This window comes from Urocitellus parryii, chromosome 4, assembly GCF_045843805.1.
Source record: "Urocitellus parryii isolate mUroPar1 chromosome 4, mUroPar1.hap1, whole genome shotgun sequence".
Taxonomy (NCBI): domain Eukaryota; kingdom Metazoa; phylum Chordata; class Mammalia; order Rodentia; family Sciuridae; genus Urocitellus; species Urocitellus parryii.
The window spans coordinates 32,475,393-32,500,567 of record NC_135534.1 but is presented as its reverse complement, the minus strand read 5'-3'; the positions used below and the strand labels follow the sequence as shown (position 1 = coordinate 32,500,567).

General features: G+C 40.7%; 1 protein-coding gene across 3 annotated transcripts in view; it reads left to right on the top strand.

Annotated features, from left to right (window-relative positions):
* The window catches only part of Tcp11l1 (t-complex 11 like 1), a 42,549-nt gene extending 19,854 nt beyond the window's left edge, over positions 1-22,695 (top strand). For all 3 annotated transcript variants that reach the window (XM_077797486.1, XM_077797484.1, XM_077797485.1), the window contains 5 exons: positions 4,063-4,199; positions 7,095-7,291; positions 10,598-10,779; positions 12,971-13,143; positions 21,712-22,695. In XM_077797486.1, the coding sequence (XP_077653612.1) occupies positions 4,063-4,199; positions 7,095-7,291; positions 10,598-10,779; positions 12,971-13,143; positions 21,712-21,914 (892 nt within the window). In that variant the 3' untranslated portion in view covers positions 21,915-22,695. The remainder of the gene's footprint in view (positions 1-4,062; positions 4,200-7,094; positions 7,292-10,597; positions 10,780-12,970; positions 13,144-21,711) is intronic.
* The last annotated feature ends 2,480 nt before the right edge of the window (positions 22,696-25,175 follow it).

Sequence of the window (25,175 nt, the reverse complement as noted above, 5' to 3'; positions counted from 1 at the left end):
ATGCATTAACATGTAGTCCATATTAAGTTCTTCTAGTTTTTTGAATATTACTTTTTTTTTTCTCTTTTAGGGGGGGCAGGGATAGTACCAAGGGCTTCATGTATGTTAGGCAAGTACTATACCATTAAGCTAAACCTCCAACCCTCTGAATATTTAATTTTAAATATATGTGATTGTGATAAAATTTCTACAATTTCTATGCTAATATAGGTAAAGGAGTGACATGTGGCTGCCTGCTGCCCGAGAATCTGACTTTTGGTTAACTGCTTAGCTCAGTTTTTCTGTAAATAGATAAAAATATCATGTATCAAAATCATACTAGACATAATTGCTTAGGGGAAGTTGATCTCTGATTTATAATTTGCATGTGGACTGAAAGATATGGTAATGAACTATAAAAGGGGATGGGTAACCATCTTTTGGATTTCCCTGAATGGGGTAACTTTTATAACTTGGCATGTCCCTCCTGGGAAACCTCAAAGCCATGCTGTAGAGTTGTTATAAACCATAACAACTTCAGTTGGATGTGGTGGCACACGCCTGTAATTCTAGTGTCTTGGGAGGCTGAGGCAGGAGGGTCATAAATTCAAGGCCAGCCTCAGCCTAAGCAACTTAGTGAGACCCTGCCTCAAAAAAATAAAACTAAAAAGGGTGAGGTTGTAGCTTACTGGTAAGGGATAAAGAACTCTGGGTTTAATCCCTAGTAACTGCCACCCCTTCCACCCCCAACAAAAAAGAAAGAAAGAAAAAATAAATTGGCTTCTCTGGGACATGAGACTTTTGAGCTAGGTGAATACACACTGCTGAAGTGGCTCTCCTCACATATGAGTGGTCGGCTTGTGGTTGTGACTGTAATTCTTGCTGAAGAATATGCTTGATGCCTCCCTACAGGCAAACTATGAATAGATGATGCCAAAGGTGGCCATGTGAGTCAGAATGTTCAATTGAACGTAAGAAGACCCCTGGTGGGCATTGCAGGTATAATTTAACATCATACCCTAATCATTTCACTTATTTTTTTTTTTTGAGAGAGAGAGAGAGAATTTTTTATTATTTAACTTTTTTTAGTTTTCAGTGGACACAACATCTTTATTTTACTTTTTATGTGGTGCTGAGGATGGAACCCAGTGCCCCCGAGCATGCCAGGTGAACACGCTACCGCTTGAGCCACATCCCTAGCCCACTTAATTTTTTTTTATTGAAAGCTTTATTGAGATAATTGTACATTCACATGGACATTCAAGACATAATACAATTAATGCAGTTTCCCCCAAGGGTACCCTTTTGCAGAGCTGTAGTATAATATGACAACCAGGATATTGACGTTGGTACAGTCCACTGATTTTATTTGGATTTTCTGTTTTACTAATACTCCTTTATGCATATATGTATATTAATTTTAATACAATTTGATCACCTGTGTAAGTTTGTGTATCCCCCACTACAGTTAAGATATTGAACAGTTCCAGTACCATGAGGATTTCTCTCATCATCCTTTTATAACTAACTTATATGATTTTTTAATACTCTCCATAAGCATTGCTAAATCTCCCTTTTCACAGATAGAGATTGTATGTAATTATTAACAATTCAATTCTACAATGAAAATCTTCATGCACAGAACTTTTTTTCTGTATTTTAGGTTTTTCCCTAAAGATCATTTCTTTTTTCCTTTTTTTTTGGGGGGTGGGGGAGGTCCCAGGGATTAAACCCAGGGGCGCTTTACCACTGAGCCACATCCCCAGCTTTTTTTTTTTTTTTTTTTAATATTATTTAGAGACATAAGTTTTGCCAAGTTGCTGAAGCTGACCTTGAACTTATGATCCGCCTGCCTCAGCTTCCCTGAGATTACATGAGTGTGCCACCATGCCCGGCTAAGATCATTTCTTAAATGGGATTACTCTGTCAGGGTCTGAGTTATTTTAAGAGATTCTCATTGCATTTTTTTAAACATTTATTTTTTAGTTGTAGTTGGACCAATACCTTTGTTTTATTTATTTATTTTTATTTGGTGCTGAGATCGAATCATGTGCCAGGCGTGCACTCTACCCCTGAGCCACAGCCCAGCCCTCTCCTTGCATTTTACTACAAAATTGCTTTCCAAAAGTTTTGTAAGAAAAAAGGTGTTGTTTCTTTTCCAGCTTTATGAAAGAGAACAGAGAGCAGATCTTCTCTCATTTGTTCAGTATATACAGAAATGCCCTGCATTGCAAGATTACATCAAACCTCAGAAAGAGCATTGAAGACCTAAGATACAGTTATTGATTGTTGCTTCTTTGTTTGTTTGTTTGTTTGTCCCTCTTATGTGATAGGCTTGGTGCTGGACATTAGAATTAAACTAGTAAGAATTTGCAGTCAGGCCAAGATAAATGCAAAAATTCTGAAAAAAGAGTCTTTGGGGGAAATATCAGAGTAAACTCAAATTCCTACCATAAAATAAAAGGATCTGGGGAGGCTGACACTTGAGGAGAAACTGTGATTTAGTGAGACTCTGTTTCAAAATAAAATGTACAAAAGGGCTGCAGATTTGTATAGCTCAGGGATAAAGTGCCTCTGGGTTCTATCTCCAGTACTGAAGCAAACAAATGAAAACAAAACATTGTATGAGCACAAAACATACTTGGGGTTATTGCCAGTCCACAGGCCACCGATGGGCAATTTTTTTTTTTTTTTTCAATTTCTGATGGCCTCTGGTTTCCTGTGGGTGGATTCACAGAACTGCTAGGAATGCTCTGTCTGAGAGAGAAAACTTCAGAATAGTAGCCTGCCTTGTGGATTTGGGAGATAAACATAATAATGGAGGGAAGGGGAAAAGGTGTTTTTTTTTTTTTTTTTTTTTTGGTGGGGGGGGATTGAACCCAGAGGCGCTTTACCATTGAGCCACATCCCCAGCCCTTTTTATTTTTTATTTTGAAACAGGGTCTCACTAAGTTTCTGAGGCTGGCCTTGAACTTGTGATCCTCCTGACTCAGCCTCTAGAGTTGTTGGAATTACAGATGTGCCCCACTGTGTCTGGTTCAGATTTTAATTTTTCCTCAAATTGTGCATCCTATCTCATACATAATTCATGTGTAGGTAAGTTTATAATGTAATGTACAGTTCATTCCAAAGGATATCAGGAGACTTTTGAGAACATTTGATCTTACTCTACTTCTCTGTAGGTCACAACTTAACCTGTACCTTGGTTTTAAACTACTTCCTGCAAGTAGGCACTTAGCAGGAAGAGTGGCTGTGGTACATGACAGACAGGATGAAAGGCATCCTTGGCCTCAGGTCAGGGCTGTCCACTGGGTACAATCAAAGTATGAACTAGCAATTGATGCCACCAGAAATGGGGCATGAAACATCCCCTAAAACTAAGAAGTACTGGGGTAAGAGGAAAGGAGCAAGGAGAGAGTTAATTTTCTTTCTACCCTAAGAAAATGAAATAACCTACTTGAAAGTGAAAACAGGGTAGCGAACCTACTCCTCCTCTTGGGTCTTGGGCTCTGTCCTTCCTCTGTGGTTGCCAGGAGGGCTGACCCAGAGCCACGGTACATGTCTCTGCTGGAAAGGCAGTATGGGGAGGTTCAGGGACATAGTATGAAGGGTAAGGACAGAAAACAGCTTAAAAATTTGCCGAAAACTAAAAAAAAAATTTAAAATATTCTCTCTCTCTCTCTCTCTCTCTCTCAAATTCAAAAAAAAATTTTTTTGCAGTATTTTCAAACATTATTTATATTTGTGTTTTCTAAATTTGTTTTTCTTAATTTACTTTTCTCATTATTTTCTAAACTTTTCTTGCTGTCCTTTCTTTTTCTGGTACCAAACATTGAACCCAGAGGGGATTAACCATTGAGCCACATCCACAGAACTTTTTGTTTTTTATTTTTAGACAGGGTCTCGAAAAGTTTTTTAGGGACTTTCTAAGTTGCTGAGGCTGGCCTTGAACTTGGGATCCTCCTGTCTCTTCCTCCTTAGTCACTGGAATTACAGGTGTGCTCCTGGCTCACTTCTGTTTCTTTAAAGTGTTTATACTTTACAGGTGTCTGGTTTTGAATTCTTTTATCTATTCTCTTTCAGGGCAATTTTTTCTGTGTTAGATCTAATGAAAGTAGACATGGCGAATTTTGCTGTCACAAGCATTCGGCCACATCTCATGCAGCAGTCGGTTGAGTATGAGAGGAAGAAATTTCAAGAGCTTTTGGAGAAACAGCCAAGTATGTTCAATGCTTTGTGTTGCTTTTTCATTGTTGGTGATTCGTTTTTGATTTTCCTTTTAGTTGCTGTAACTTGTTGTATAATAATATTGTTTTTTGCGGGGGTGGGGGTTTGGGGGGGTGCTGAGGTCCAGGCCTGCGATTCCAGTCATGGCTGGTAATGGCCTGGAATGTAGAGACCAGAGAGTGGGCTGGAGTGAATGGCTGCTCCAGACTGACTGACAGGGCCCTCATTATTTGATGGGGCCAGGGCTGGACCTACAAAGGGAGAAGCAAGGACAGACCATGCACGTCAGTCAGCAATTTATGTTCAGTAGCCGAGTGCCATCCTCCTGACAACGCAGACACATTCCTGGCTTGTTTTTTTGTCCTGGTTGCTACTTGCAATCTCTGGCCATGTGTCCAGGTTTGCCACAATTAAAACAGTCCCCCGTTAGAATTTTTATTTTATTTTTTATTCTAATTTTTATATATGACAGCAGAATGCATCATAGTTCATATCACACATATAGAGCACAATTTTTCATATCTCTGGTTGTATACAAAGTGTATTCACACCATTCATGTCTTCATTATTGTTTCTTTTGTTATATAACATTGTTTTTAAAACAAAACTAAAATTATGAAAATATTCTAATTTGGGACTGGGATTGTGGCTCAGTGGTTAAGTGCTCGCCTTGCATGTGGAGGGCACTGGGTTTGAGCCACATAAAAATAAAATAAAGGTATTGTGTCCACCTACAACTAAAAAAGTATTTTTTTCCAATATATTTATTTTATTTGTTTATTTTTATGTGGTGCTGAGGATTGAACCCAGGGCCTGGCATATGCTAGATGAGCGCTCTATCGCTGAGCCACAACCCCAGCCCTAAAAAAAAATTTTTTTAAAATTCTAATGAAGAAGTAAAAGCACAAGATATTGGGGCTACATCTAGAATTAAGCATTGAAAAGAAGACTTAATTGACAAGCTAGAGCAGTGTGGTAGGATATAAGAATAGGAAAGGAAAAAGAATGACGATGTCCTAAATTAAATTTTTTTTTAATGAAAATACCAGTTTGAGGTAAATGATATTCTTGGTCTTGACTTTGAAACCATGACAAACTTCTTGTGAATGTTCATTCACTTTCTTCCCTCCCTGTGAGGTAAGGCAGGAAATTTGACTTTGTTTCTGCCTTATGTGTATAATTTTCTGGTTTCATACACAGGAAAAATCTCATTTTTATGAGCCTCTCAGATGAATGCAGGAAAACAGATGACTACAGAATCTAAAACTCTTTCATTTCTAGTATGCTTTCTTTGGTCTCTGTATTAGTAGCTGATATTCTGGGTAAATTTCAGTCTTCAGATCCAGTTTCTTATGAATTCTGTTGGGTCTCCAGCTTTACAGGTGACAAATAAAAACGGCCCTATCTGTCTAGATGGTGCTGCCTGACCAGATTAGTCAAGTCAGTTCTTTTACCAGTTGAGTCATTTAATCCAGACAGAGAAGTCCGAGGGATGCTGAGAGCCAGGAGGAGTCAAGAAAGAGCAGAGTAAAGTAGTCACAGAAGAAGCTCTTATACTGGGAGGCACCCAGGGTTGCAGTTTGACAAACTGAAGTGCCTAGTGTTAGAACCAGGTCCCAGAAGCCAAAGTGCAGCAGGACTCACTGTGGATATGGGAGCACTGCTGTAATCCATCAGTCCAAGTCTATACTTGTCCATATGTACAGTGCAGGATTTCCAGAGCTGGTGAGACACAGAGAATGTTGTCTGTAGAAGGCTAACAGCAGAGTGAGGCCAGATGACCCAGGAGTCAGAACTGAGAGAGAGCTCTGGGGAATCAGTGTACTGGCAGAGAAGAGAGGCACATCCTCCTGCAGCAGGGCTATTGATATGACCTCGGCTGCCCACTTGGTCCATAGGAGACCCCTATTGGCAGAACTGCAATACCTCCAGGACTTCACAGCTGCTTTTTTTTTTTTTTTTTTTTTTTGTCATAATGTGGACAAGATCCTCATGTTCAAAATTTCTGCATCCCTGGGCTGAGGATGTGGCTCAAGCGGTAGTGCGCTCGCTTGGCATGCGTGCGGCCTGGGTTCGATCCTCAGCATCACATACAAACAAAGATGTTGTGTCTGCTGAAAACTAAAAAATAAATATTAAAAAAAATTCTCTCTCTCTCTCTCAAGAATTTGGGCTTACCCACCTAAGTTAGTAGGGGAAATGTACTGAGGAGAAAAGAATCCTATGGGAAGAAAAATAAATTTCAAAAAAAAAAAAAATTCTGCATCCCTTAGGGTACCTGCTTGCTAAATTATTCAGCTCAGAAAAGCCAGGGGAGCATGATGGCTGATGAAAGCCCAATGAGGATCCCCTGACAGTGTTCCCTGCACAGAATTACATACACATCAAACATGATGAGGTCCCAAGCAAACCAGATTGATTTGAGAGTAAGACCTAGATGAAGAAGAAGCCCTTTGTGATGTGGAGGATATGTTAATAGTTGACTTCTGCTGGTGTCTTGGCCCAGCTGTCTTTGGGCAAGAAATTTGCCATCTCATGGATCTCGAGTCATTAGCGCTTTCAGCCACATCTCCTGTAGGACAGGAGAGGAGAATGGTTTGTTAAACACCTGGCAGGTGGCAAGGCCTGTCTTGGCATGGTATCACAATAGCCTGGGAGGTGGATGTGGTGAATTTCTTTATTCAGGACTCTGATATTCAGACAGATGATGACTTACCTGAGATCATTTTGCTAGTAACAGATAATCTGTGATTTGGACTAAGTTCTATTTGATCCCAAAGTTCAGTCTACACTGTAATCTCATACCGCCAGGCTCATCTTCCCTAAAGTAATTATGAGAAGCATCCCTGCTAGTGTTATAGTAATGTTTGTGGCTTTGTTTTTCACAGATTCCCTGGACTTTGTCACCCAGTGGTTAGAAGAAGCCTCAGATGAACTTATGGCTCAGAAGTACAAACATGCCCTGCCAGCTGGGGGAGGGGCTGCTGGCTCTGGGGACGCTCCCATGCTGAGTCCTGTCGCTGTCCAGAATTATGCATACTTGAAGCTTCTGAAATGGGACCACCTCCATAGACCTTTCCCTGAAGTAGGTGCTCCTGGATAATCTAATTGCTCATACTTCTTTTTGTGCAGCTGAGCTTTTTAAAAAGAATAGCATTATTTTGATATAATTCATATACCCCAAGTTCTCTCTTAAAGCATACAACTCAGTGGTTTTAAGTATATTTGCAGTTAACACAATCATCACCGCTATTTAACTTAGATCATTTCTTTCCCCCCAATAGAAACACCATACCCATTGTAGTCTGTTCCCTTTCCCTTCCCTCTAATCCCTGCTTTCTGTCTCTAGGGATTTGCCTATTCTAGAAATTTCACATAAATGGAAATATACAATAGTGGTCTTCTGTGCCTGGCTTCTTTCATGATACATAATATTTACCCATGTTGTAGCATATATCAGTACTTCATTCCTTTTATTTTTCCTTTTATATTTCAAATTTTGGTATTGGAGATTGAACCCAAGGGCCCTTTACCAATGAGCTACATTCCCAGCCCTTTTTACTTTTTATTTTATGACAGGGTCTTGTTGAGTTGCTCAGAGCCTCACTAAATTGCCAAGGCCAGCCTCGAACTTGCAATCCTCCTGCCTTAGCCTCCTGAGTTGTTGGGATTACGTGCCTGCACCTCCATGCCTGGCACCCTTTGTTTTTGTTTTCCTTTTGTTTTTGTTTGTATTATTATTATTATTATTATTATTTTTATTGTAGATGGACATAACATCTTTATTTTATTTATTTTTATGTGGTGCTGAGGATTGAACCCAGGGCCTCGGGTTCAATATGCAAGGCGAATGCTCGAACCAAGGCTGAGCCATAACCCCAGCCCCTCCACTGTATTTTTTTATAGCAGTAAAATGTACATTCCATAAAGTTACCATTTTAACCATTTCTAAGTGAACAGTTCAGTGGAATTCAGTATGTTCATATTGTTGTATAGCCATTATTATCATCTGTCTCCAGAACATTTTCCCAAACTATAAAACCTTTTACCATTAAGATTGGGGTTGTGGCTCAGTGGTAGAGCACTTGCCTGGCATGTGTGAGATCCTGGGTTCAATCCTCAGCACCACATATAAATAAATAAATAAAAGATCCAATTACAACTAAAAATATTTTTAAAAAAAATCTTTCTACCATCAAACAGTAGTTCTCCAATCACGCTGCTCCTAACACCCAACATTCTACTGTGAACCTATAAATTTTATATAAAATGGAACCACACACTATTAGTCCTTTTGTGCCTAGCTTATTTTGTTTAATGCCAAGGTTCATCTGTGTTGCGGCATGTGTCAGCATTTCCTTCTTGTTTAAGGCTGAGTAATATTTCTGCTATGTGGATAGACCACATTTGTTTATTATTGCTCAGTTGGTGCATATTTCAGTTCCACTTTATTATTTTGAATTATGCTTTTGTGAACGTTTATATAACATTTTGTGTGGAATACACTTTCAATTCTCTTGGTTACATATTTAGGATTGGAATTACTGGGTGAGTCTAATCTTAACATTTTGAGGATCTACCAAACTTTCCTCAAGCAGCTGCATCATTTTACAATCCCACCAGCAAGATGCTTTCGGTTTGTGCTGCTGAATTTTTATCCTGTTTTTACTCATCTTGATCAAAATCACACCAGTGGTGTTGCATTACAGCTTTATCTAAAGAAACTTCTTTCCCTTCTGTGCTGAGCAATGTCCAGTGCTTTAACGACAGCAGTCATTTAAGGGGATGACTAGCATGGGATTCCCTCATTTTGTCTTTAAATGGCTAAATTGATGTGTGCCCTCTCCCTCCCTCTCTTTCTCTCTCTTTCTCTCTTTTTTTTTTTTTTTTTTTTTGAGGATGCTTGAACTCTTTGTTTCTAATCTCAGATCCTGCTACTTCTCTAAATGTCTCTCAGAACTTCCTTAATTTTCCTTTCAAGAAGTTGTAAGTTTCTCCTCTTGACAGGCATTGCCTTTTGTGCTGGAGGAGGATCTAAAGAGGGTGTTGAACTGGTGGGGCTGTGTTCCTCTCTGAATAGTGCCATGTGCTTTTCTGGAAAGTTCTTAACCTGACATTTCTCTTAAAAGATGGCTGCGGTTTTTACTGGGGTCAGAGGTCTGCTCTTGAAATTAATCCTTGGATTTTTTTTTTTTTTTTTTTTTTTTTTGTGGTGCTAGGGATTGAACCCAGAGCCTTGTGCATGTGAGGCAAGCACTCTACCAACTGAGCTATATCCCCAGTCCATTTTGTGTTTTTTTTTTTTTTTGATTCCTGAAAATCTTTTTCACTCTAAACTCAAGTATATACATTGTTGAGAGACCACAAAGCCAAGTGCACTCACTGCTGTGTAGCACAGTGGGCTAAAAGAGGCTGACAAGTCAGTGGAACCAATCTGTTTAAGAACTGGGCATGTCCAATCTTCAGAGGTAGTTTTTCGTTTTGAGAATAAGTTTGGGCTCTGACCCCAAATAGTTAATGTCTTGATTTGACAACCTCACTATTTTGTAGCCAGATCAGTCCTTAAAGTGCATTTGATTAGCCAGCCTGTAGGAACTGGGGTCTGAAACTAGAGAAGCTCAGCCTTTCTGCTGCTCTTTCTTGTACCCCACACAGATCTTTGGCATGGTAGGACGAGAGCTGTCTTTTACACAGGAGAAGCAGTCATGGTAATTCACTCATTGACTGCTTTCCAGGAGGCTGTGATCTGTCAGTCCTGCTCTGTTTGCTGTTTCTTATTCTTCATTCACTTCCTAGTTCTCCAGAGCCTCCTTTGAGCTAGATACTGAGCTGTCCAGGGCTCTGCCCTCAAGGAACTCCTCCCCTTTGTTAGGCTGCAGGGAGGCTGTCCAGGTTTGTGGGGGACTTGCTAGACTTGGGAGTTTCCTTTATAGAACTGGGACAGTCCTAGACAAACTGGGAGGAGTTGGTTGTTCCTCTGTCCTTTCTAGTACTATGATTCTTCTGTGTTAAGTGCTGGCTCTGCCACCCACTTGATGTGCATGTTTTTTCATCATTCAAACAGTCCTGTAAAGTAGGACTCCCCATTTTGCATAGGCCTGGGAGTTGAGGAAATTTGTCAGGTTGTGCTGCTGTGAAGTGACACAGTCTGGATTTCCACCCAGATATGTCTCAGGCTTTTCAGGAGTGTGCTGTGCTACTACAGACTTCCTCAGGGGAAAGGGGCACTGGAGTGGAAGGACAGTTCACTCACAGCTGCCCTGTAGCTCTGAGATGACTAGGAAATCCTGAGGAAGCTGTAGAGGTGGGTGGGAGGCTATGTGGCCTCATCGCCCTCTGCTGGCTAGCACAAATTTCAGCTCAGCAGTGACTTCTCTTGTATTCATTACAGACGGTTTTGATGGACCATCCACGCTTCCAGGAACTCCAGCTCCAGCTAGAGCAGCTGACCATCCTGGGAGCTGTGCTGCTAGTCACGTTCAACACGGCAGCCCGTGGAATTTCTAGCCAGGCCAACGCTGCTGAGAAACTCAAGATGATTGTGAAGATTCTGCTAACTGATATGCATCTGCCGTAAGTGGCTGGGAACTGTGGGGAAGACCTTTAGTGGATGGATGGGATTGGGGGCAGAGAGCAGATCAAAGTAGGGCCTCCCGGTGTTAGGCCCTCAAGGCGCTGAGAAGAGACCCTGATCCCCTGACTGCTCACCCGGTGAGAGCGCAGGAGAGTTAATTCAGGCAATAGGGTCAGATGTTTAGGTATATATAATAAGGCTCTGTGATAGTGGTTTTCAGATATTTGTGATTAGGACCCACAGTAAAAAATTCATTTTTCATTATGACTTTTCATCATATGTAACTGAAATTAAAACCTCACAAAGATGGAACTTAACCCAGTTATGTTTGATGTATCCTAATAGTTTCTACCCAATTCTTACTCCATAAAAAAGTACTATCTGCTGCACACTGAGTTGCTTTCACAACTAGCTAGCAGTAAAAACGCAGCCCTGGGACTGTGTAGTTCAGTGTATTGCACTTGCTTAGTGTGTCCGAGGCCTTGTGTTCAACCCCCAGCCAAAAAAAAAAAGACCAGACTTAGAGACCAACAACAACCCAGTCCCCAGGACAGTCAACTGCCCCAGCTGGAGCTCTTAGAAGAGAGAGGTCATTAGAAGAAACAAGATGATTACTCCAGAGGTACAGGTGAGATGGACTTTTCTGCTCTTTGCACATTCCTGACAGGTGTCCTGTGTTGAGTATGAGTGTGTCATTTTATTGCCCAGCAGAATTCACAACTGTGGGTTTACAGGATTCATTCAGCAAGTAATCCTGCGGTGAAGCCCTGTTAGATGACTTACAGCATATGAAACATTTTGAATGGTTCTGAGTAAACCCCGTATCCGACAAGGCCCAATTCAGAGGATTCTTCCAAAGAAGCACCCTGGGGCATTCTCATTCTTACAAAATGGAGGGATTTTATTGTGGCGCTTGCGCAGAGGGTGGGTGTGTTCAGTGCCATCTGGATGTTTCTCCGTGTTGTGAGTAGGGGTTGGCTGTTCAACTGAGGCCTAGCCCAAGGCCCTTCCCCAGGTGTAGCCAGAGGCTGTCAGCTAGGTCCCCTGCCAGTAGAACTGCTCTGCAAAACTAACAATGAGGGGCCCTGCCAGTGCTTTTGGGGAGTCCGGCCCTGTACTCCCTATCCACCCTGGCAGTCAGGGATCTGGCAAGGAGTTGAGCTGATGGAGGCAGTGAAGCCCAAGGCTTGCTCTCTCACTCCCCAGTAGTTCTACTGTACATAGGATCTAGATCCAGAGCAAACCTTAATTTCTAATAGAGTAAGCTCAAAAAATGATAGCTTTGGTTAAAATAGCTCAAAGTTAAATGACCATCTGGTTCCCAGAGGTGCTCTAGGAGAGTCTTAGGGCCCCAGGGAATCAAGGTGCTTATTTTATTTTTTTCTTTTAAAAATAGTTAATGTGGTGCTGGGGGTGTTGCTAGGTGGTAGAATACTTGTCTAGCATGTGAGAGGCACTGGGTTTGATCCTTAGCACCACATAAAAATATAAAAAGAAAATGAAATAAAGGTATATGTTCATCTACAACTAAAATTTTAAAAAAAATAGTTAATGTGTTGGGGATGTAACTCAGTGGTAGAGTGCTAGCCTGAGGCCCTGGGTTTCATCCCCAGTACCACTAAAAGAAAAAAGTTGGGCTGGGGTTGTGGCTCAGTGGTAGAGTGCTCACTTAGCACATTCGAGGCCCTGGGTTTGATCCTCAGCACCACATAAATAAATAAAATAAAGGTGTTGTGTCCAACTACAATTAAAAAATAAATATTAAAAAAAGTTAATGCACTCAGTGTTTCAAAACTCAAAAGGTATAAAAGGATATCCATTCCCATTCCATGACTACCAATTTCCTGGTATTGTGTATTCCTCCAGAGGTGTTTCAGAATATTTATAAGTCAGTTCCAGGCTTATTTCACCTCAGGGATGCTAGCAAGAACTTGTGCTTTGGGTTATTTGTCTTGGGATAGTCTGAGCCCATCCCCTCCTCGCAGTCCTTTCTAGTGGAAGGAAGGAAAGTCCTTTGCAGTTGGTGTGCACAGCTTGAGTGGTAAGGAGCAAGAGAGACAGCCACAGATTCCCCCTTAACACATCAATCCGCTCCTTGGTGGTATCACCCTTGCCAGGCAGGGCTGATGGAGCTGGAGCACTGTATCCATGGGTTGCTTCTTCCTGTCTTCCTTTCTCTTCTCTGCTCAGTTCCTTCCATTTGGAGGATGCCCTGACTACGATTGGGGAGAAAGTGTGCCTGGAGGTGAGCAGCTGCCTCTCGATGTGTGGGTCCTCCCCCTTTTCTACGGACAAAGAGACCGCGCTCAAAGGCCAGATCCTGGCTGTGGCCAGTCCTGATGACCCTATTCGCAGAATCATGGGTATGTTTGAGGGAAGGCATGCAGCAGGGGGTTAGGGGAAGGCCCCTCTGAAGAAATCTGAGAGGGTTTTATAGGATAATGAGTGCTGCAGGTAAGGATGGAGTGTGATTCATCACCATTGTGATCAGGGTGATTTCAAAGATGGCAAGTGACTGCACAGCCATCATTGTCCTGAGGGTATGGACTTTGGAATCTCAAAACGTGGTTCAGAGTTCTGCTCCAGCACTTATTGTGTGGCATGGCAAGGAACTTTAAAAAGCGGATCATACCAACTGCCTAGGTTACTGGGAGGAACACCTGTGAGAAGGTAGATATGTCAGGTGCTTGCCATCACGCCTGGCAGCACATGGTAAGTACTCAGTAAATAATGCAATAATTGAAATAGCTAAAAAATGATGTAAAAATTAAAAATAAAAATACTATTAAAATATTATTAAATATTAGCTAGGCATAGTGTTGTGGGCCTATAGTCCCAGGAGACTGAGACAGGAAGATGGCTGGAGCCCAGAGGTTCAAGGCCAGCCTGGGCAACATAGCCAGTCCTCATCTCAAAATAAAATAACAAAAGGGACGGGGATGTGGCTTAGTGGTGCTTGCTGAGCGTCAGGGAGGCCCTGGGTCCAGTCCCCAGTATTACCAAAAAAATAAAAAGAAAAAAAAATCAATATTAGCTAATTTTATCATAATAGCAGTGGTACTATGAAGAATTCTCTATTATTTAGCTTAATTTAATTATTTCATAGTATATACATGTATCAAAACATATTGTATGCTATATATAACTTGTCAATTAATAAAGCTTGGTAGAGAAAAATCCTATTCTGGAGCTGGGGATATAGCTCAGTTGGTAGAGTGTTTGTCTTGCATGCACAAGGCCTTCCGTTCAATCCCCAGCACCACAAAAAAAAAAAAAAAAAAAAAAAAAAGAGAAAGAAAGAAAGAAAAAAGAGAAAAATTATATTCTGGTTGATCAAGGAATACAGTGTTCAACATTTAAAATTGAGATTGAATTAATTTTGAAGCCCTTCAAATTCTTTGAGAACAAGTGTTAAACAAATAAATAATGGAAAATTAGCAGGTATCAGTCAGAAGCTGAATAGTCTGTGGTTATATTTCAGATAGGGGACTGCTCTAAAAACTATGACTTTTTAGCTGGGTTGGTGGCATTTGCCTGTAATCTCAGCAACGTGGGAGGCTGAGTCAGGAAGATCGAGACACAGGGTCTCTAGTTTAATTCCTAGGTCCTTGATCCACTTTGAGTTGAGTTTTGTGCATGGTGAGAGATACATGCTTAATTTCATTTTGTTGCATATGGAGCTCCAGTTTTCCTGGCACCATTTGTTGAAGAGCTATCCTTTCTCTAATGTATGTTTTTGGTGCCTTGTCTAATATGAGATAACCCTATTTATGTGGGTTTGTCTCTGTGTTCTCTATTCTGTACCATGGTCTACAAATCTATTTCGGTGCCAATATCATGATGTTTTTGTTACTATTGCTCTGTAGTATAGTTTAAGTTCTGGTATAGTGATGCCACCTACTTCACTCTTCTGGCTAAGGATTGCTTTAGCTATTCTGGGTCTTTTATTTTTCCCAGATGAATTTCATGACTGCTTTTTTCTATCTCTATGAGGAATGTCATTGGGATTTTGATTGGAATTGCATTAAATCTGTATAGTGTTTTTGGTAGTGAGGTCATTTTGACAATATTAATTCTGCCTGTCCAAGAACAAGGGAGATCTTTCCATCTTCTAAGGTCTTCTTTAATTTCTTTCTTTATCATTCTGTAATTTTCATTGTAAAGGTTTTTAACCTCCTTTGTTAATTGATTCCCAAGTGGTTTTTTTTTTTTTGATCCTATTGTAAATGCAGTTTCTCTTTCAGAGGATTTGTCACTGATGTACAGAAATGTCTTTGATTTATGGATGTTGATTTTATATCCTGCTATTTTGCTGAATTTATTTATTGGTTCTAGAAGTTTTCTAGTGGAATTTTTTGGATCCTCTAAGTATAGAATCATGTCATTGGCAAATAGTGATAGTTTGAGTTCTTCTTTTCCTATCTCTATCCCTTTAATTTCTTTCATCTGTCTAATTGCTCTGGCTAGAGTTTCAAGTACTATATTGAACAGAAGTGTTTAAAGAGGGCATTTCTGTCTTGTTCCAGAGTTTTTAGAGGGAATGCTTTCAATTTTTCTCCATTTAGAATGATGTGGGCCTGGGGCTTAGTATAGATAGCTTTTACAATGTTGAGATATTTTCCTGTTCTCCCTAGTTTTTCTAGTGTTTTGAACATAAAGGGCTATTGGATTTTGTCAAATGCTCTTTTTGCATCTGTTGAGATGACCATATGATTCTTATCTTTAAGTCTATTGATGTGATGAATTATATTTATTGATTTCTGTATGTTGAACCAACCTTGCATTCCTGGGGTGAATTCTACTTGATCATGGTACACTATCTTTTAAAATCTGTTTTTGTATTTGATTTTTTCGTCTATGTTCATTAGAGTTATTGGTCTGCATGTTTTCTTTCTTTGATGTGTCTTTGCCTGGTTTTGGAATCAGGGTGATATTGGTCTCATAGAATGAGTTGGGAAGTATTCCTCTTTTTCTATTTCATGAAATAATTTGAGGAGTATTGGTATTAGTTCTTCTTTGAAGGTCTTATAGAACTCAGCTGTATGTCTGGTCCTGGGATTATCTTTGTTGGTAGGCTTCTGATGGCGTCTTCTATTTCATTGCTTGAAATTGATCTGTTTAACTTGTGTATCATCCTGATTCAGACTGGGCACAATATAGGACTCTAGAAATTTGTCAATGCCTTTGATATTTTCTGTTTTATTGGAGTACACATTTTCAAGATAATTTATAATTATTTTCTGTATTTCTGTAGTGTTTGTTGTGATATTTCCTTTTTCATCATGGGTATTAGTAATTTGAATTTTCTCTCTCCTCTCTTTATAAGCATAGCTAAGGGTTTATCAATTTTATTTATTTTTTCAAAGAACCAACTTTTTGTTTTATCAATTTTTTTCAATTGTTTCTTTTGTTTCAATTACATTGATTTCAGCTCTGATTTTAATTATTTCCCATCTTTTACTCCTTTTGGTGTTGGTTTGTTCTTCTTTTTCTAGGGTTTTGAGATGTAGTTAAGTCATTTATTTGATGACTTTTTCTTCTTTTAAGAAATGAACTCCATGCAATGAACTTTCCTCTTAGTACTGCCTTTATAGTGTCCTAAAGATTTAGATATGTTGTGTCAGTGTTCTCATTTACCTCTAGGAATTTTTTAATCTTTGATGACTTTTGCAACCCATGGTTCATTCAGTAGCCTATTATTTAGTCTCTAGGTGTTGGAGTAGCTTCTTTTTTTTTATTTTATCATTGATTTCTAATTTCATTCCATTATGATCTGATAGAATGCAGGGTAGTATCTCTAATTTTTTGTATTTGCTAAGAGTTACTTTGTTGCATAATGTATGGTCTATTTTAGAGCAGTATCCATGTGCTGCTGAGAAGAAAGGGTATTCGTACACTGAAGGATGAAATATTCTATAAATGTCTGTTAAATCTAAGTTATTGATTGTATTATTGAGTTCTGTAGTTCAGTTTTTTTGTTTAGCTTTTGTTTAGAAGATCTATCCAGTGGTGAAAGAGGTGTGTTAAAGTCACCCAAAATTATTGTGTTGTTGTCTATTTGACTCTTGAACTTGAGATGAGTTTGTTTGATGAACGTGGATGCTCCATTGTTTGGGGCATATGTATTTATAATTGTTATGCCTTGTTGGTGTATGGTTCCCTTAAGCAGTATGACATGTCCATCTTTATCCCTTTTGATTAATTTTGGCTTGAAGTCTCCTTTATTTGCTATGAGGATGGAAACCCTGCTTGTTTCTGCAATCCATGTGAGTGGTATGTTTTTTCCTAACCTTTCACTTTCAGTCTGTGGATGTCTTTTTCTATGAGATGAGTCTCTTGGAGGCAGCATATTATTGGGTCCTTTTTTTTTTTTTTTTTCGAAATCCAATCTGCCAGTATGTGTCTTTTGATTGGTGAGTTTAGGCCATTAACATTCAGGGTTATTATTGAGACATGATTTGTATTCCAAGTCATATTTGTGTATTTTTATTATTCAACTTGATTTGGTTTCTCCTTTGATTGGTTTTTTGTTAATACATCCCTTTGCTGATTTTCATTATTATTTTTCATTTCTTCCTCATGGAGTATTTTGCCAAGGATGTTCTGCAGTGCAGGCTTTCTAGTTGTAAATTCTTTTAACTTTTGTTTATCATGGAAGGTTTTTATTTCATCATCAAATCTAAAGCTTAATTTTGATGGATATAAGATTATTGGTTGGTATCCATTTCTTTCAGAGCTTGGTATATGTTGTTCCAGGATCTTCTAGTCTGGGTTGAAAAATCTGCAGATATCCTAATTGATTTCTCCCTTAATCTAATCTGATTCCTTTCTCTTGTTGCTTTTAAAATTCTCTCTTTATCCTGTATGTTAGGCATTTTCTTTATAATGTACCTTGGTGTGGATCTGTTTTGATTTTGTATATTTGGTGTCCTGTAAGTCTCTTGAATTTGGTTTTCCAATTCATTCTTCATGTTTGGAAAATTTTGTGATATTATTTCATTGGATAGATTGTTTATTCCTTTGATTTAGAACTCTGTGCGTTCCTCTATCCCAGTAATTCTTAAATTTGGTCTTTTGAATGTTCTGCTCATGGTTTCTTACCATCTTTACTGTGTGGTCAACATTCTTTCCAATTATATATTTTGTCTTCATTTTCTGAGGTCCTGTCTTCCAAGTGATATGATCTGTTGGTGATGCTTTCTCTTGAGCTTTTAATTTGGTTTATTGTTTCTTTCATTGCAATTATTTTTTTTCAGAACCTCTTTCTTCTTATTGATGTAATCTTTTGCTTCCTATATTTTCTTATGTAGCTCTTTATCAAATGATCTTTTATTGCCTGTATTTGCTGTCTTATATCATCCTTTAATTCACAGAACATTTTAATTATGTACATCCTGAACTCCCTGTCTGACATTTCTTCTGACATTACAAGAATGTAATGTCTTGGTTTGTTGGGGGCACTCTCTTCCCTTGTTTTTTCATGTTGTCCATGTGTCTTCCCTTCTAGCACTGTGGATCTGAGGCGTTACAGTTTTTACCCTATAGGCTTATAGTGTCCCTGCAGGCTTCCAGTACCTCTCTTTTACGGGGGAGAACAATGTGAACAGATCCCAACAGAAACAATATACAATCTTAAACCAACTAGCTGCTATAAAGATGTTTACGGTTTTGTAACAATATACAGAAATGGTAAGTTCAGTTATAATCTACAATATAAACAATAGGTTTGCAGAAGGGTTTATAGTTTCGAATGGTAGACAAAGAACTAGGGGTGAGGTGTAGGAAAGATGTTGGGTGTGGGGGCCGGGGTGTGGCTCAGTGGTAGAGCACTCGTCTAGCACGTGCAAGGCCCTGGGTTCGATCCTCAGCATCAAATAAAAATAAATAAATAAAATAAAGGTATTGTGTCCAACTACAACTAAAAAATCAAAAACTAAAAAAAAAAAAGATGTTGAGGGGCTAGGAGGTGAGGATATAGAGTTATTGGATCTTAGCGTGAAAGAGAAATATAAAGAAAATGGTTAGTAGCAGGAGAAGAGAGAGTGATTTTGGGGAGACAAGTAAATGGGAAGTCAGTGGAGTACAAAAAATAAACATAAATATTAAGAAAAATAAAAAAAATGTAAAAATAGGAGATAAAAGAATATACACCACTGCTGTAATATACTATTCAGACATTCCAGTCTTCAGTAGCCTAAGTGCTTGGTTTCACAAATGTTGGGGATGTGAGGGCGGGAGAAGAGAGAGAAAAAAAAAAAATCTCAGGAAAATACAAGGTTGTTTCTGTTGGAGACCAGTATCTTTCCAACTTCCCTTCTCATCTAGTTGGTGGGGTTGTCTGTTGTTTGCTGGTGTCTCCACCCTCAGGATGGTGAAGGTTATTAGTGGGGAGAGTTAGTCTTGGGGGCGGAGCTCCTGGAGGTGGGTTATAGCACTTGCTGTCCCAATGGGAGACTGCACCCCAAGGATCTCCTTGGGCCTGATAATGTGAAGTGGGCGCCTGGTCTTATCTCCTTATCCCCTATAGACTTCGCAATTCCTAATCTCTAATTTAGTCTCTAAACTGTGTCTCACCCCTCCACCACCCCTCTCCTACTTCCCAATCAGGAACCTTTCTCTCCAGAGGTCTTGGGGGCTGTGCACCTGTCACGGAAAACTGTTTTATCTTGGGCAGTTCATGACCCTGTTTTGTGAGCTTCGGCCACGTAGCCTCAAGCACTGTGCTGGGTTAGCAGCTTCTGGGCAGAGGGGGGAGTTGGGGACTTTCCGTACCTTGATAGTACTCCTAAACTCCAGCCGGTGTTCCGAGTTGGGAGTCAACCAATGATGGAGACAAAGGTGTCCCATGAAGGAGGCAGCTGCTTTCAGCAATGGGGTGTTGGGTCGGGTGGGACTGGGCGATGCGTTGAGCGGCGTGTTCAGAGATGCAGCCCTGTGGCCTGCAGTATTGTGGCTGGTGGCTGTCTCCTGATCCGGTGCAGTGTCCCCAGGTGCAGGCTTACAGCATGTAGGGTTGCAGTGCCCCAAGATGGAGGCAACTGGGGGAGCCTCACATTGATAAATGGGGTCCACATGGGAGTGGCGCCAGAGTTCCTGCACAGGTCGGTGGCCAAAAGTCCTACACAGGTGCTAATAATGCCAGTGGTCCTACTCAGACACCCAAAGATCCTGTGTGAAAGAGTGACCGGGAGTCCTGCACAGCACTGCAGCCATGTGGGAGCAGCTGTTGGGGGGTCCTCTAATCACTCGCAGAGAAACAGTATTCCCACTACTTGAATCCCAAGTCCCCGAGCACAGAGATTGCAGCCTCCCTCTAGCCCGCCGTCTTGGATCAAGCCTCAGTGTATATATATAGTTTTAAGCCTACTTTATCCCAGCCCTTTGTTGGTGACAGTTTAGTGAGTCACTGAAGAGGCAGCTCCTGCGGATCTTGCAGGGCCCTTGGATCGTTAATGATTATTCTTGGTCTTGGTAGAAGGCAGAGAAGTGTCTGGAAAGAGGTCTGGGAAGGTGCTTCTCATCCTGCCATCTCGGTTGTGTTGTTTTTCTGGTACCGGGATTGAGCCCATGGGTGCTTGACCACTGGGCCATTCCCAAGCCCTTTTCTATTTTTTATTTTTTGAGATAGAGTCTCGCTAAGTTGCTGAGGCTGGCTTTGAACTCAACGATACTCCTGTCTTACGAGTCCTGAGCCACTGGGAGGGGGCAAGTGTGCACCGCCATGCCAAGCACATCTTGGTGGTTTTCTAATAGCCAGTTAATACATGTGGGGATCGCAAGCAGCCACTAGGTACGATGGTAAGAGGAGCTGCACTTCTGGATGAAACTTCCAGCTCAGGAACCTTAAAGAACCAGACTCCCTCAGGATCAGGAGTGCTGGGGCAGGTGAGCAGCAGCTTCACTGTCAGTGTGGAGTTGGGTTCAGAAAGTATAAGTTGTTTGCACCAAAGAGGATACTCTTGCCCCAGGGCTGAGATATGTCATTTGAAAAGGCCTATTCAATATAAATGTCCATATTGTTTTTATAATAAAACCTATAAGGATTATGACTTGATTAAATCTTGTTTGACCAATAAGGCTACATAGTAAAGTGCAAAAGCCTGGTAGAGGGAAAAGGGCTAAAAAATGCATTAGCTGAAGTTATCCTCCAAGTAGAATAAGTTTGCAAATGTCCACGACTTTTGTGACCTTCCATTGTCAGCGCCAAAGAAAGAAGCTCATGGTCCTTTCGTGTGAGTATAGTAGGAAAAAAATAGATCATAAGTCAGTGGTGCCAGAATCATCATCATCTTCATCTCCTCCTCCTCCTTCTTACTCCTCATTTGCATTAGGGATTGAACTAAGGGCTTTGCACATGCTAGACAAGCTATCTACCACTAAACTATATCCCCAGCCTAGCCTTTAACTTGTGATCTTCCTGCTTTAACTTCCAAGTAGCTGGGATTACAAGCATGTGCCATCTTACCTGGCTCTCTTCCTTTTTCAAATTCTTAAATCTGGCTTCATTTTCCTTTGTGTGTGATCTCAGCAGTGGCTAAGGTTGGTTTCAGCATGCTTGCTCCTCAGAGCAGAACATGTCAGGTCTTTTCTCTGTTTACTCATCTGTACGTGTGTTCTTGCGTTGCAAATGTGGTTTGATCTTCTCCTGGGGGCCAGATCTCACGCCAGGCCCTGTGCTGGGTGCTGAGGAGAGAATGATAAACAAGTTAAGTACAGTTGTTGTCTTCCGGAAGCCAATCATCCTCGGGGGAGAGAAAACGTGGCTGTGGATGAGTGTTCAGACATGCAAGGTGCTGAGTGTCTGATGTAGGAGATTAATGGAGAAGACTTCCCCAAAGAGATGATGGTTAAGCTAAGAACTGAAGCATAATCAGAAGATTGTAAAGCCACCCTTAATGAGAAACAAGTAATCCTTTTCTTTTCCATGACAGAATCCCGAATCCTGACCTTCTTGGAAACCTACCTTGCCTCGGGTCATCAGAAGCCATTGCCCTCAGTTCCCGGGGGACTGGGTCCAGTCCAGAAAGAGCTGGAGGAAATTGCTGTTAAATTCATTCGTCTGGTCAACTATAACAAGATGGTGTTTTGCCCCTACTATGATGTGATCCTCAGTAAGATCCTCCACAGATTCTAACACGTGCACGCCCTACAGCAGCAGTATTAGCACTTGCCTCTGAACACCTGTTCTCAACTGTACCGTTGCTTTGGAAAATGGCTATGTAGTACATTTAACAGCACTGACTCCAAAGGAAAGGATGTTGTGTATCACTGTTGACAAGACTTGTTGAAGAATGCACTGAATTCTATTTTGAGAGATTGTATTTATGAGTGCAAGTTTACAAATCAAAGAAGCTTTTTGTTATCCTGAGTTTTGTAGGTAACAGCCAGCATTGAAGGAGTTGGCAATCCGTTTCCACTCCTGTTCCATCTTGATTGTAGCAGCCACGTCCTCCCAAGGAGACTGGGACATCTCTCTTCTTTGATCTGGGTATTTTTTTTTTTTTTTTCCCTTCAGGTGCCCCATGCTGACAGCTACTAGGAGTGAAAGAGACCAACCCATGACTTCACCTCTTGCCCCTCCCTCCGGGTAATTTGTGGTAGAAGGGCTATATGTAGTCTTACTGCTTTTTTCCACCTCCATTTATACTTCCCGCTGTGCCTAGCCTAACCAGGGCTCCAGAACTCTTGTTCTAGAGCAGTTATTTGATTTTTAAAAACTTTTCTGTTGGGCTGGGAACGTAGCACATCTATAAAGGCTGGCCTAACATGCACAAAGCCCTGGTTTTGATCCCCAGAATCATGAAAAGAAAAAACAAAAACTACACAGGATGGGCACGGTGGTGTATGCCTGTAGGCCCAGCTACTAAGGAGGCTGAAGCAGGAGGATCATTTGGGCCCAAGAGTTCAGGGCCAACCTGGGCAGCGTAGACTCTGTCTTACTAAAAAAAAAAAAAAAAAAAAAAAAAAAAAAAAAAAGCTTGTTCTTTTCCTCAGAATTATTCCTAAGCCTAAATGATAGAAATGAAGGCTTAGGGGATTCAAAGAAGGAAATTTTTTCACCTTTAAGCCTTGAAAGTTAAGGATGAAATTTTAAAGATATATATATATATAAATACACACACACATATATGTATATATATATGTATACATCTTTATATGTATATATACATACATATCTTTATATGTGTGTGTATATATAATTTAGCATAACATGAAAGGAGAAATATTGTCTGAGGATTTTATTGAAAAATTTACCCTAGTATAATACACAGATGTGTTGATTTCATTAAAATTCTGGAATTAAATTTAAGTATTTTTAGGTATTTGAGTAGTAATTTTCAGGGAACTTCAGTGGCCAGAATTCCTGACATACCCTGTGACTGTGAGAGCAATTTGGGTTTCACAGATGATTTGTTCTGTTAAAAAATAATAATAATAAACTGTGTCTATGTGTGTATGTGTACTTTAGAAAGGACATTATGTAAGAAGCAGAGCCATGAAGTTGTTGAGTGACCTCCAGCTGCCAGAGGTGCAAGAATTAAAATAATGCCAAGAATCCCTTTACTAGCCCTGCTTGGGGTTGACAGGGTGAAAGGACAAGAGAAATGTTCACTCCATAGACTGTCAAGTGATACCAGAGCTGATAAGGCATGGTTAGCCAGGTGCAGTGCTGCACACCTGTAATCCCAGCTACTCAGGAGGTGAGGCAGGGGGGTCACAGGTTCAAGGCCAAACTTGGCAATTTAGTGAGATTGTTTCAAATGAAATTTAAAAGGAACTGGGGGTGTAGCTCAGTGTAGAGTATGCCTGGTTCATCTCCTAGTACCACAAAACAGTCATGTTGGGGATGTGATGGATTCCTCCTAGTATATGCTACAAACTGCTCTCATGCTGCTTCTTGTGCTAAAAAAGATATGCTGCATTATGTAGTTTGGAAAGTCATTAAAGTTTAGACTCAAGGACAAATTTTCCCTGGTTGATTTAGAGGGATAAGACTTGATAAGGGCATAAGAGTCATTCCATGGGGCTGGGGTAGAGCTCGGTGGGGGAGTACCTGCTTAGCATGTGCAAGGCCTGGGTTCCATCCCCAGTACCTGGCCAAAAGAAAGAAAGAAAAAAAAAAAGCCATTCAGAAATAACAGTATATAAAGACTTGGACAAGAAGGTAGAAGAAACTGGGAGCCATTTCTGAATACCCTGGGAAAGCCAGCAGCTTTTCTGAGCAACCAGGGCATAGGCCACATTTTACTGAAGGCAATTGTTTCCTCTGGTCCTTCCATTCAAGGAAAGGCGGTGATTTCTGTTTCTCAAGGAAGACTCAATGATATTGATCAGAGGGAGGAGAGCAGGTACCTGTGAGAAGGCATCAGACCCAGAGTATCAGAACCTGTTCTGCTCTTGGTATTTCTGTGATAGCTGATCTCATGCCCAGGGTATTGGTCTTGGGAGCTTAGGTAGAAATTAGCATAGATAGCATTGCTTCTAATCTGTAATATGGCAAGTTAAAAAGAGCCAGGTGTATATACGGTCCCAGGCAGGAGAATCTGGGGTCACTGTAAATAGGCAGACTGGCCATGGTTCAGGTGAGAGTACTTTAAAAGAAAAAAATTCCACCTTTTGTAGTGTGTGCAGTGTGGTCCCTTCTGGAGTCCTTCCTCTGAGGCAGAGGTCACTCTGTGGCAGCACTTGTTGGTGGTGAGTTAGGTGCCTGGGCTGCACCCAGGGGCAGTGCTCTTTGCCTGCTTTAGCTGCAAAGTGTTAGGGAGCTCTTGCTGCCCTCGGAGGATGAGGAGGGGTGCTCCATCCAGCTGCTTTCTCACCTCTTCCTAGAGTATCTTTCTGAATCTCAAAAAACTCCTTTCTCTTTAAGAGTTAACGCTTACAAATCCCCCCCCCCTTCCTGGGTTCCTATATTGGCAGAGTTGAGTTCATACTGTTGGAAATCTGATGCTATCTAGCAAAGAGCCTCACAGTGGGCATCCCTACCTCAGTATACCCCAGTGGAGTTCCACCACCTGTAGAAGATAAGTGAGCTGATTTTCTTCCTGGGATCTCATAGACTTACCAGGAGGGCTAGGAAAAAATCCATTTAGTTCGTTTAGTCACTCAGGAAACACATCCACTTGCTCCTCCCTCTACAGCCTCCCTCCCACACAAACATCCTTTGCAGTAATCTTTTTTCAAAATTGAATTAATTATTGCACTAAATGGTTGGATTTGGCCTGATTTCCTGTCTGACAGGTTTGTGGAGATGAGTGTCTTTCCATGACATTGCTGTTGATTCGGGAGTGCTTTATCACGTGTGGTAGGACTAAGTGCCTGGAGAGCGAGCTCTGTGTCTCCAGGCCTCTTGGATTTCACTGTCATGGTTGACTGACTGTTGAGAGCAGGAACT